Below are 13,435 nucleotides of genomic sequence, written 5' to 3' on the forward strand. Positions count from 1 at the left end.
TGAAAAAGTATTGTGTATGGAGGAAGATATATTGAAAAATGGATTTGGCCATGACACGTCACACGTGGATACCAGCGGTAGGAATGAATATAAGGGATGAATTTTGAGTCATATGTTGTAGCATTATACTTTTATATTACTGAAATTGATTTTATAGTTTTGAGTCATGCTCTTGTTCTTTCTTAGGAAGGATCTTATGTTTCTTTCCTTCCACAGAGTCTAGATACTAGGTATGGCAAGGGCACAAGTACATTAATTTTAAGGGGTGACAAGAACCATCGCATCCGATCCAGGCTCTGAGGAACACAAAGTACTAAAACATAAAATATCTGTCACGCTAGCGCAAAAACTATGTAAGCTCATCGGAAATAATCCCGCTGGCATGTGAACGAACCCAAGGTGTTGAGAATTCTATCGGTAGCAGGCATGCAGGGTGGTGTAATTCAACAACCAACAATAAATAAATTAAAAATAACGCCCGTCCTCGCGCTCGTTAGTTAGATAATAAATTCACCATACGCACACTGTCACAGCCGAACTGCCCAGCTCAATAGATATATTTTCAGACGTGGAATATCAGGTGATATTTTTTTCTGCCCGTGTTGCGCCCCTAGTCCCTCCCTTCGCACACGCAACGCCACGATATCAACAAAAAATCTACAAAATCTTTTAAAGAAATGAAAGGCACGGGATCTACAAAGATTCACCACGCACGAACACGCAAAATACTAGTACTAGTAGTATATATGCTGTATCATCATATCATCGAAGCTTTACGGAGCCTAAGCTTCGGCCACACTAGGGACGACACGTGTGTACGGACACGCGTTACATGGCACATCACTCACTGCTGAGCACTCAGCTCAGTGGACGGCTTCTTACTGGGCACGTGACGACGGCTGTCGTCGCCGACGTCCTCGTCGTCCGCGTCTTTTCCGAAGAGCTTCACGGTGTCCTCCAGGCTCTTGCCCATCGTCTCCGGCAGGAAGAAGTACATGAACACCCACCCTGCGGTGGCGATGCAGGCGTAGAGGTAGAAGCTGCCGGCGATGGTGATGGTGTTGGAGAGCGATAGGAAGGACATGGTGGTGGCGCCGCTCATGATCCGGTTGAGCCCCGTGCCGATGGCGGCGGCCTGCGCGCGCAGCCGCAGCGGGTAGATCTCGGAGCAGTAGACCCAGGCGACGGGGCCCAGCCCTGACGCGAACGACGCCACGAACGACAGCATGGCGGCGATGCTCACCGCGCCCAGCGCCGCGGCCTCCCCCTCGGGGCGCCGGTCCATCATGTGCAGCGACGTGGCCAGCGTGAAGAGGAAGATGGCCATCCCGCCGCCGCTCGCCAGCAGCAGCGGCCGCCGGCCGATGCGGTCCAGGAGCAGCGTCGAGATGGGTATGAAGAAGGTCTTGCACGCGCCGACCGCCATGGACGCGCCCAGCGAGTTGGTCTTGGACTTGATGCCCGCCCGCTCGAACACCCGCGGGCTGTACATGACCACGCAGTCCACGCCCGTGGCCTGCTGGATGAACATGAGCCCCAGCCCGGCCATGAGCATGCGGCGCACGGGGCGGGAAGGGTTGATGAGCAGCTCCTTCCACACCCCACCACCGTCGTGGCGCGAGCCCTTGTTGTTGGCGCGGACGATGGCGGCCACGTCGTCGGCGTCGGAGACACCCTCGGGGATGCCGACCACCTTCTTGATGTCGAGCAGGCGCTCCTCGGCCTCGGCGGGGGAGTCGGAGGTCTTCTGCAGCACGCGGCGCGCGTCGTCGATGCGTCCCCGCATGACGAGCCAGCGTGGCGACTCCGGCATGGCGAGGACGGCGACGCCCAGGAAGACGGGCGGCACGGCGCCGACCAGGAACATGGCGCGCCAGCTGAGGTGCACGGGCAGGCGCGCGAAGGCGAAGTTGGAGACGTACCCGAGGAGGATGCCGAAGTTGTTGAACACCTCCGGGAAGGAGGTGAGGAAGCCGCGCGCCGAGGTGGGCGCCACCTCGGCGGTGTACACGGGGGCGATCATGAGCGCGAAGCCGACGCCGATGCCGGCAACGAAGCGGCCCACCATGAGGAGCCCGTAGTCCGGGGCCAGGCCCATGAGCAGCGCGCCCGTGAAGAAGATGGCGGCCGCCAGCACCATGGTGTAGCGGCGACCGAGCCAGTCGGAGGTGAAGCCCGCGGCGAGGGAGCCGAACAGCGAGTAGATGTTGATGACGCCGGCGAGAATCTCGATCTGCGTGTCCGTGATCTTGAGGTCCTCCTTCATGAACAGCTGCGCGCCGCTCATCACCGAGATGTCTGCTCGATCATATCATTGGCCGACCAACGAAGAACAGCTGCTGTGTTAGTTACGTGCAGTGCATGCTTGCATGGTGAACGAATTGAACGCAGCTTGGACGCGCGCGGGGCGGAATGAAATGCACGTCCGTGCTGGAACAATGGAACCTACCATAGCCGAGGAGGACGGAGTTCATGGAGGCGAGCAGGGCGCAGGCGAAGGCGTACTTGTTGATGGGCGGGCGCTTCGCCGGCGCCACGGCGACCGCGACGGCGTCCGTGCTCGTGCTCATGGTGGCCAAGAGTGTCGGTGGTGGTGTAGATCTACCCCGATCGCAAGCGTGTTTCTGTCAGTTTGGCACTAGCTTCGTTCTCTGTACCGGCCGTACGTGTCCTGGCGTGCCGGCCGGACTCTGGCGGTTCTCTCCCCGATTATTGGTGTACCAGCAGCGAATGCCGGAGTCACCGTGTCCCTCTCACTCCACTCCTCACTCGTCCTAGCTACGTGAGGCAGGCAGGCAGGCAGGCCGAGTGGTCCGTGCGTGGTGTCTGGCTCTGCAGGCTGGCTAGTCCTTTGGCCTTGTTATATAGGGAGCATCCGTGACTCTGTACAAAAAGAAGAGTGGAGGGCGATCAGTGGACGCTCACTGTCCCGGCAGATCACGTGCTCTGCTCGTGTAGGGGTACAAATGGCCTGTACTTCTCCTGTTCTCTTTGGTGAGCACTGAAGTATACGATGGCAGGTGGCACACTATGTTTGGACAACGCTGGTCCCAGAAATTCAGAGAGACAGGTCGAATCCAGTCATGGCCTTGACCGAGTCAACTGTACGGAACGTGAACGACTGTATTATTGCTATAGGGAAGGGAAACTCTAGGCTCCATTAGCTTATCTTATAAGTTGTATTTAATGTTTTCCAAGCAAGCGGATAGGCTCGCAGGCATCTAGCACAGGAGGTCGTTTCTAAGGCCAGTCTCAGTGGAAGTTTCACCAGGATGTCATGCACATTTATTAGAGCGCCATGTCAGCAAAACTGTATTTTTTTTTGCATGAAACGAAGAGGAGAGAGAAGGAAGTAGTTTCACCATAGTGAAACTCTGCTGGCGTTGTTTCCCACGCGGTGAAACAGGATGAAATCCCCACTGAGGACTAAATCGTTTCACCATCTTGCATGTGATCCGATCATTTTGCAGTAATTAAATGCTTTGCCCAACCTAGGAAACATCAAGGTGAAACTCATGCATTGTGGAGGTTGTTTCTGTTAAGATATGTATAAGACTTTGAGTTGTATACGACATGGCTTCGTTGTATGTAATCTAGAATAGACTTGTACGACAAGTAGATACACGGGATCTACTCGATCTCTTATCAGATGTAATTTCTTTCTTGATGTACAAGCCACCAGGGGGCGTTTCCCTGACTATATAAACACGGAGCCGAGGTACAGAGATGTCACCTCGTTCTAGTCTATTTTACATGGTATTCAGAGCTTGACTCCTAACGGATCTGATCCATGGCTGCCTCTTCATCCTCTGGTGTGTTTACATCCCAGCAGATAGGGTTTATACCCGTGAGCGAGAAACTTGCGAGGAACAACTACTCCATGTGGCGCCTTCAAGTTATGTTGGCGATTCGCGGTGCTCAACTCGACGAGTACATCCTGCCGACCGCCAAGCCTCCGGAGATGTTCCTGACGCCATTGAAGCCAGACGGCACAGCTGATGAGAAGAAGCAGCCGGTTCCCAACCCGGCGTATGCTACTTGGATCTCCAAGGAGCAAACGGTGCTGAACTTTCTTCTGTCTTCTCTCTCAAAAGAGATCTTCTCCCAGATTACTGCATCGGCAGATTCAGCGGCAAAGGCGTGGGCCGCGATTGAAGCACTCTTCGCTTCTCAGTCCAGGGCGCGTGTTATTAGCACTCGCATGGCCCTAACTACGGCAACAAAGGGGTCGTCTACGATCTCTGAATATTTTACGAAGATCAAGGCTCTTGCAGACGAGATGGCGTCTGCAGGAAGGAAGCTGGAAGATGATGAGCTAGTCTCGTATATCCTGACTGGTCTCGACCTCGATTATGACCCGGTGGTGTCAGCCGTCGCTGCCAGGGTGGAACCAATCTCTGTTGGGGAGCTTTTCACCCAACTGACCAGCTTTGAGCAGCGGATGGAGCTGCGCGGCAACGGTAACAATCCCTCGGCGAATATGGCTGCCAAGGGTGGTCGCGGTGGCAACAACAGCAACAACTCTCGCGGCCGTGGTACTGGTGGCCGTGGGGGCTTTGTTCGTGGAGGCCGTGGACGTGGCGGTGGAGGTCGTGGAAGCGGCTTCCTCCAAGGAGTAGTCTGCCAGCTTTGCGGCAAGGAGGGGCACACTGTCGTCAAGTGCTTCAAGAGGTTCGACACCTCTTTCACCGGTCCTCCACAGAAGAGTGCATCTACAGCTACAACCTCGTCATATGGAGTGGATACCAATTGGTATGTCGACTCCGGTGCTACTGACCACGTGACAAGTGAACTTGAGAGGCTCACAGTTCGGGACAAATATGGAGGCCATGATCAAGTGCATTCGGCAAGTGGTGCAGGTATGGAGATTGATTACATTGGTTCTAGTATTTTGCGTACCCCTACTAGTAAAATCCATCTAAACAAAATCTTGCATGTTCCCAAAGCCACAAAAAATCTTTTATCTGTTCATCGCCTTGCACGTGATAATAATGCCTTCCTAGAATTTCATCCAAATTATTTTTCTATCAAGGAGCAGGGCACGAGGAAGACTCTTCTCAGAGGCAGATGTGAAAGGGGGCTTTATCCTTTGAAGCTGAGTCCATGCAAGTCGAGTCAAAATAAGCAAGTTCTTGGTACTAGTATGAAACCGTCGATCTCCTTGTGGCATCACAGATTAGGTCATGCTTCAACTCCTATAGTGAAGCAAGTTTTAAGTCGTCATGGTCTTCCCTTTGTTAGTGATGAGTCAAATAAAAATATGGTGTGTGATGCGTGTCAACAGGGCAAAAGCCATCAGCTACCCTATCCCAAGTCAACTAGTGTATCAACTAGTCCTTTGGATCTTATATTCTCTGATGTATGGGGCCCTGCTCCTTCCTCTGTTGGACGCAAAACTTATTATGTGAGTTTTATTGATGATCATAGCAAATTCACTTGGGTTTATTTTCTTCGGCATAAATCTGAAGTGTTCCAACGTTTCCATGATTTCCAACAGCTTGTAGAAAGACAATTCAATAGAAAAATTCTAGCTGTACAAACTGATTGGGGTGGTGAATACCAATCACTCAATTCCTTTTTCAAACGTGTTGGTATATCTCATCATGTCTCATGTCCACATGCTCATCAACAAAACGGTTCTGCTGAACGCAAGCATCGCCATATTGTTGAAGTTGGTCTTTCTCTTCTTGCACATGCCTCAATGCCTTTAAAATTTTGGGATGAAGCCTTTGCCACTGCTGTTTTCCTTATCAACCGGCTCCCATCTAGAGTAATTCAAGGTCAAACACCTTTTGAGCGTCTCTTTACAAATCCTCTAGATTACTCTTTCCTAAGAACTTTTGGATGTGCTTGTTGGCCGAATCTTAGACCATATAACACACGCAAACTCCAGTTTCGATCTATACAGTGTGTTTTTCTTGGGTATAGTGATATGCATAAAGGGTTCAAGTGTTTGGAACCATCCACCGGCCGAGTCTATGTCTCTAGGGATGTAGTATTTGATGAGCATGTCTTTCCTTTTGCACGGCTTCATCCAAATGCTGGAGCACTTCTACGAGCCGAATTGTCTGTTCTTCCTGATGCTTTACTTCCATCTACTAGCTTTGGGGACGCAAAATTACTTGATCAGTGTAATACAAAAACTCCGTCTACTAATGAAACACCGAGCCACGGTGCTGTGTTTGATGATACAGGAAATTCCAACTTGTCGTCAGGAGAAAATTCGGGCTCAAACGATGCAACCTTGAGCCTGAATGATCGTCATTTTATGACTGCACCTTCGGGGGAGACAGCCGGCGTGAGTCTTGAGGATGATCCGATCCCTGGCGGCGCGACAACATCCGGATTGGGATCCACGCCTGACTCACCTGCCTCCTCGTCCGTACGCAGAGGTGGTCCGCCTGCCCGCAACGCGGGATCTTCTGCGTCGGCAAGTACTGCACCAACGGCCACACCGGTGCCTCAACCACAAGCCGATCCGCCCGCGGGGGAGCAAGCAGGACCCTCTGCTACTGTCGAGATTGCGCCCGGATCGTCTGCGGCGAATGCTCCTGCAGCACCTGCTCCAGCTCAGTGACCTACTACACGATCTCAGCATGGCATTCATAAGCCAAAGATTTATACCGATGGCACGGTGCGCTGGGGCATGTCCATGGAAGCAGTGGGTAGTGAACCGACGTCTGTTAATGAAGCTCTGCAAGATTCACGATGGATCAATGCAATGAATAGTGAGTATCAAGCACTGCTCAAAAACAAGACATGGCATCTTGTTCCTCATCCAAAGGGTAAGAATATCATTGATTGCAAGTGGGTATATAAGATCAAAAGAAGAGCAGATGGTACAGTTGACAGATACAAAGCTCGTCTTGTGGCAAAAGGTTTTAAGCAACGTTATGGAATAGACTATGAAGATACATTTAGTCCCGTTGTTAAAGCTGCTACTATTCGACTTGTTCTCTCCATTGCTGTCTCTAGAGGATGGTCTCTTAGACAGCTAGATGTACAAAATGCATTCCTTCATGGCATATTGGAAGAGGAAGAATATATGCGGCAACCTCCTGGATATATTGATAAGGCCAAGCCAACCTTTGTATGCAAACTTGATAAAGCTCTCTATGGTCTCAAGCAAGCTCCAAGGGCATGGCATTCTAGGTTAAGTGGCAAGCTCCAAGCTCTCGGGTTCAAACCTTCAAGGGCAGATACATCCCTGTTCTATTACAACAGAGGTAAACATGCAATGTTCGTTCTTGTGTATGTTGATGATATTATTGTAGCAAGCTCATCACAAGAAGCCACTAATGCCTTGCTAAAAGACTTGGAGAAGGATTTTGCATTGAAAGATCTTGGCAATTTACACTATTTTCTTGGGATTGAAGTTAAAAGAAATAGTGATGGGCTAGTACTGTCACAAGAGAAGTATGCACGAGATGTCATCAAGAGGACAAATATGGGAAGTTGTAAGTCAGTCAATACACCATTGCCGAGTGTTGAGAAGATCAGTGCAACCAAAGGGGATCCACTTGGGCCAGAGGATTCTACCAATTATCGAAGTGTTGTAGGAGCACTGCAGTATCTCACTCTAACTCGGCCCGATATATCCTTTGCGGTGAATAGAGCATGCCAATTTCTGCACCAACCCACAACAACTCATTGGAGCCTGGTAAAGAGAATTCTTCGATATGTTCAAGGAACAATAAAGCTTGGACTCGGTATCAACAAGTCCAAGTCGATGCTAGTAAGCGCGTACTCCGATGCCGATTGGGCTGGATCAGTGGATGATAGACGGTCTACCGGTGGGTTTGCTGTTTTCCTTGGTGATAATTTGATATCATGGAGTGCAAGGAAACAAGCTACTGTTTCAAGGTCAAGTACAGAAGCTGAGTATAAAGCATTAGCAGATGCTACTGCTGAGATGATGTGGGTTCAAAAATTGTTAACCGAATTAAAGGTTCAACATCCTCCTGCTGCGAGACTCTGGTGTGATAATATTGGTGCCACCTATATGACAGCAAATCCTGTGTTTCATGCAAGGACAAAGCATATTGAGATTGATTTTCATTTTGTACGAGAAAGGGTGGCACAGCGATTATTGGAGGTACGACATGTAAGTACTCATGATCAATTGGCAGATGGGTTCACAAAGTCTTTATCTCTCTCTAAATTGGTTGATTTCAGAAACAATCTAAACCTTGTACCCGGTTAAGATTGAGGGGGAGTGTTAAGATATGTATAAGACTTTGAGTTGTATACGACATGGCTTCGTTGTATGTAATCTAGAATAGACTTGTACGACAGGTAGATACACGGGATCTACTCGATCTCTTATCAGATGTAATTTCTTTCTTGATGTACAAGCCACTAGGGGGCGTTTCCCTGACTATATAAACACGGAGCCGAGGTACAGAGATGTCACCTCGTTCTAGTCTATTTTACAGTTTCATTGTTCGTTTCATTGATGCTCTGTCAGCAGATTTGTTTTGGAAACAGTGCATTGAAATGGGCCATTGAGACTGGCCTAAAAGAGAATGAGTGTTACCGTATACATCCTACGTAGTACATACGTACTTTTTTGAGGCAAATAATAGTGTACATACGTACTTACGTACTCGCTTAACTGCTAGCATTAGTGATGGATCATGGATGGATGGTACTGCATACCTCACATGTCGCACTCGGCTTCGGCAAGCCCGTGCCATTGGCCACGCCCGCGCGCGCTGCAGCATTTCCAGTTTTCCACTCCGACTGCGTCAAGGCGCCGTCACCCTTGCATCCTCCGGCACCAACACACCAAAGCTCGCGTGCCGCCCGCCACGGCGCCACCACCTCGTCGGCTCGTCGCTCGGTCCCTGTCCCGTTCCTCGCCGCATCCACGAGCACTGTTCAACTAAACAGTTATTTAGATACATGGTGTAAACGTTACTCAGCGGTACACTGTTTTCGTCCAATTAGTCATTTAGCCTGTTTACCGTTTAGTGTTTAGAATAACATCGTACGGATACAGGCCAACCCAGCTGAGAGCTTGTTTGCAACTGCGAGCTCGTTCTCTGTTCCTGAGTTGAGATAAAGACGCCGCATTTAGCCGCCATTCTTTCTTCTCTTCTGCTTACTTCTGTTCCTGAGGTAACCAAACAGCAGGTTGCCAGTTTGTACGTACACCACACACACATTACCGTGGGCGACATCATTTCTTTTCTATGTCTATAGACTTTCAAGTGCTTAATAACGAACTATATATATGATCTGGACTGCTTATGCTGCCATTTTTTTCTACCGGTCGTCACGTCGATTTTGACGTCGCAACACACGCTAGCCAGCAGGGTTCCGCTAGGCGCAGCTACCACCACCTATTGTTAATCATACGCTACGCTACTACATCAACCAAGCTATCACAAAACTCGTACGTTCAAGCGTAATCCTCACGCCTTTATTTCGTCCATAGGGTGATCAGGATCTGCAAACACACACAGCCTGATCTATCAGATTGCGTACGCGGCCTTCGCCCAGACGGAAATTTTATATCCGTGGAACTCGTGACTCACGGCACTGCCACGCGCCCTGCCTGTTTTGCAGCCAAGAACCACGGCGAGCGAGCATCGTCCGGCGGTCCAGCCCTAAGCTCGCCGATGCTGATGCGTGATGATGCGTCGAAACGGCGGGCCATAGCAGCAGGCAGCCCCCACACCCGAGCTTTCTTTATTCTGGTCCATGCCATTGCCATCGTATCGGACTATCGGCAACAAGACAAAAGGCTGGTGAGCTTCTTTCCATCTGCAGTTCTGCACCTTGATGCGTGAACAATGTTGCACACACTCTCGGTGGGCCTTGTTTAGTTGCCACAAAATTTTACAAAATTTTTCAGATTCCCTGTCACATCAAATCTTTAGACGCATGCATGAGGTATTAAATATAGACGAAAATAAAAACTAATTGCACAGTTTGGTCGGAATTGACGAGACGAATCTTTTGAGCTTAGTTAGTTCATGATTAGACAATATTTGTCAAATACAAATGAAAGTGCTACTATTCATATTTTGTAAATTTTTTTGGAACTAAACAAGACCCTAGTTTGCTGAGTGCAAGTTAATCAAAGACACTTCAACCGACAAGTATATTTATTTCTCTGATAGTCAGCAATGAAATAAATAAGACATTTAGCTTGTTTCTGGGAACCTGACCGAGTTGTCAATTCAGTTTCGTCAGGTATTATTCTGTGATAGGCACCCGTATCGTGTGTAGGTGTGTGGCCGGGGACAATGGACCGAGCGTCCGTGCCCGAGCCGCGCGAGAAAACCGGTGAAACACCTAGGCCGGACCACACCGGCGGCACCGCTGCGGAGCAGAGCATCAGCAGGGACGGTGGTCCACGAAAGGTCGAAAGCGCAGCCCCCGACCCGAGTCCCCGTCCCCCGGGCGCGCGTGTGTGTGGCGCAGAGGCGGCCTGGCGTCTCCGCATCCATCCAAGCACTGGTGGACTCGCCGTGCCGGGCGACAGCGACGGGACAGCGCCGCCGGCCAGCGAAAGGACGCGGAGAAAGAAGCTTTAGCTAGCTATCCTTGGCGCGCGCGCGCGCGGTTCGCCTACCTCGTCCCTCCTGTCCATTTGCCATCGCTGACGCTTGGAGCTTACTCCACCGCCTTTACTCCCGGTTCTTTTCACGGCGATCCGTACGTATCTCGCCGGGGATCGCTCGCGCTCTGACGGCTGCACCGGTGAGGTAGCTGCGCCGGGGTATTGACTCCTCCCTCGCGCGCCGGAGCAGGGATCCGGAATCTTGCACCGTACCGTGCCATTTTCTCCAGAGATTCAGAACCATGGCTATATCTTTCCCGGTGCATCGGGGCTTCAAAGAGTCCGTTACCTACTCTCGCCTCCGACGGCACTATAGGACCACGACGTTAAAAATCTGACACTAACGTCGGCTACTCGGCTCCAACCAGTTGGTCCGGTACACGTTGTCTCCCAGTTCACTATCAGAGCCATCTTTCCAAGCTAGAAGATTGGAACCACGGATCCACATACTTCACCTTTAACATCGTGTTTCTCCACCCACATTATAGTATTGTTCTTTATACTTTCAATCAGAGCACGCAGGTCTCTTAATAAGCAACCATTTTGCATGGTTACCCCTGCTTCTCAAGAAAACTCTAAAGGCGCAGCTTTGTCCGGATTACTTGGATCATTATCGTACCCGAGTTCTTCCCAACTTGTAAGTAGAATCATGACGAGGACGACGATCAGGCAGCCATATGCTGATCTTTTCCACTACCAGAGGAAGGAGCAGGACCCAAAATATCTTGGACTGATACAAACGCTCACCCTTTTCTGTAGTATCTGGTTTGAGTTATTTGAGCAGCACTACACTGTGAACATCATATCGTTGGGCCCGGAACGACGAAGAAAAGATTGGCAGGAGATATATGTGCAACTGTAAGCTTCTTTTCAGTGGGGGCAGGCAGAATCAAGACTAGTAGTTTGATTTTTAAATAGCTGATTTTTGATGGATCAACTGTATCCGACTTTATTTATCCTGCAGCCTTCATCATGATGTCTGATTGATGATTGTATAACAATAGACGAGTTAGACGCTGAGAAAGAGAATATAGACCTATAGATGTGGCTTTTGCGAGGGGAAGGATAAGATTCACTCAACAGTTGTCGTTTCTGCGCTATCGGATGATGCATGCATGACCATTGGCCAGGCCATTCCTGGCATGCTGCAATGAGTTTTTATTTTATTTTATAAAGGAAGATTATATTAAACCTCAAAAGTAATACATCGAGACGATACAAAACCAAAGGGAGAAACTTGTATCTGCCTAGCTAACACGAGGCACACGGCTAAAAAAAGAGCTGAAACCTGACACATTATTATAGTCAGTGACTATCAATTCGTAAATTAGACCACAATCCATGTGCCTGAGTGAAAAGAAAACCTTGGCTACCTACGTCAACTGCTGTGATACTGCTAAAACTGTATTATGCAAATCCGGTTTCTTCAGGATAGCCCAAGTATGTACGTAGCCGGTGGATAACCAAATAGTTAACGCGCAAAACCAATTTTTTCTTTTCAATAGACCAACAAGTCACAGCTGCTCCAAACCGCAGTAAAAGCTTCAGAAGCAAGTTGACACCTCTAGGCCAGCTATTAAACATATGACCTATATTGTGGGGTTTTAAAAGTCCCATCACAATATAAATAAAAGACCAAATTGAACCAGCAAACCAGTAGTCAAATAATAAGTGATCAATTGTCTATTCTTTGTGAACAAAAGCAACAAGTTTTACTACCTTGTCAATTATGTTTTACTAGGTTGTCCTTTGCGCAAAGAGATGCTTGAGCTCAACTACACGCATACTATACCGATTGGAGCAATGACCGATTCGGCAATTAGCATTCCTCAATTCCTTGTCCGTATGCCTAGGGGAAAAAAATGCATGATGATCTGGATATATATACCGAGAAAGATCACTGTCCTTGAGCAATCCGGACCTTAGGAGACGTGGCATTCATGCCTTACGAGAGCACCAAAAGGACAGTTCTGATTTGCTCTACACTTTTGCCCTTTTGATCGATCATGCCTTTTTACTCACCCCTCTGATCCTTTTCCTGTGATGTTATGTATGCATCCGTGTCCCTTCGATGCTGATACCACGCTTCCTCTACAGGTGCGTAAATGCTTCTTGTGTTTGGGCCAAAAGAAGAAACCAAGAAAGCATGAGTTCATGGTTTCAGACCAGCTGCCATTATCCCAGCAAAGGAAGAGGTAAAGGAACAGGATAATATATGCAGGCAGCAAATCTGAAGTATGCCTTCGTGTGATGCCTGCAATCTATAAAAAATCCTGTGACGATGACCGTCATTCTGAACCCTAACGCACAGTGATAAATGATTGGAGTATTGGACGCGGCAGCGCAGAAAGCAGATAATGTCTGCTAGGAGTAGGAGATGCATGATGAGACCAAAAGTTTGAGGAGAAGAGGTGGAGCCCGCTCCCAATGCTGGACCCTGGAGGCCATGGCGAGGCGACTGGCGAGGTCGAACTCGACACGTAAGGGCCGGCACCTTTAGTAGTACCTGTCCATCGATCCAAGAAGATTAGATTAATTGTGCGCCACGCACCAGCAAATGCCTGATCTCGGATCGTTTAAGAGCTATCAGCATCAGATCACGCGGCCGGGGGTTCTTAGTATATGCCGCCGTGGAAAGCCAAGGAGCCCAAATGGTTCGTTTCCCCTTTCTTCCCCTGAAACTAAAGAGAAAGCAAAAGAAAAGAAGAAGCCTAGTGCTGATCATCAGACGGGATGAGCAGCGGCCACGCCGCGTGCGTGTATTGTAATGCTGCTGTCTGAGGCTGGGACCTGGGATTCCGCTCTGGTTGGAGGGCGGCCGGCCGGCAAAAAAAAGTCCGCAGCGAGAGGGATCGCCAAACCGAG

The 13,435-nt window shown here is 49.4% G+C and overlaps 2 protein-coding genes across 2 annotated transcripts; one reads left to right on the forward strand and one right to left on the reverse strand.

The window, feature by feature from the left end:
- On the reverse strand, positions 536 to 2,850 carry LOC8054251 (putative polyol transporter 1). Its single transcript, XM_002468292.2, has 2 exons — positions 2,450 to 2,850; positions 536 to 2,298 (listed from the first exon to the last, which is right to left on the reverse strand). Exons 1-2 carry the CDS (start codon positions 2,568 to 2,570, stop codon positions 845 to 847), a joined length of 1,575 nt encoding a protein of 524 aa, XP_002468337.1. The 5' UTR covers positions 2,571 to 2,850; the 3' UTR covers positions 536 to 844.
- On the forward strand, positions 3,786 to 5,386 carry LOC110431747. Its single transcript, XM_021451251.1, has 2 exons — positions 3,786 to 4,859; positions 5,039 to 5,386. Exons 1-2 carry the CDS (start codon positions 3,791 to 3,793, stop codon positions 5,071 to 5,073), a joined length of 1,104 nt encoding a protein of 367 aa, XP_021306926.1. The 5' UTR covers positions 3,786 to 3,790; the 3' UTR covers positions 5,074 to 5,386.

This window comes from Sorghum bicolor, chromosome 1 (assembly GCF_000003195.3).
Source record: "Sorghum bicolor cultivar BTx623 chromosome 1, Sorghum_bicolor_NCBIv3, whole genome shotgun sequence".
Taxonomy (NCBI): domain Eukaryota; kingdom Viridiplantae; phylum Streptophyta; class Magnoliopsida; order Poales; family Poaceae; genus Sorghum; species Sorghum bicolor.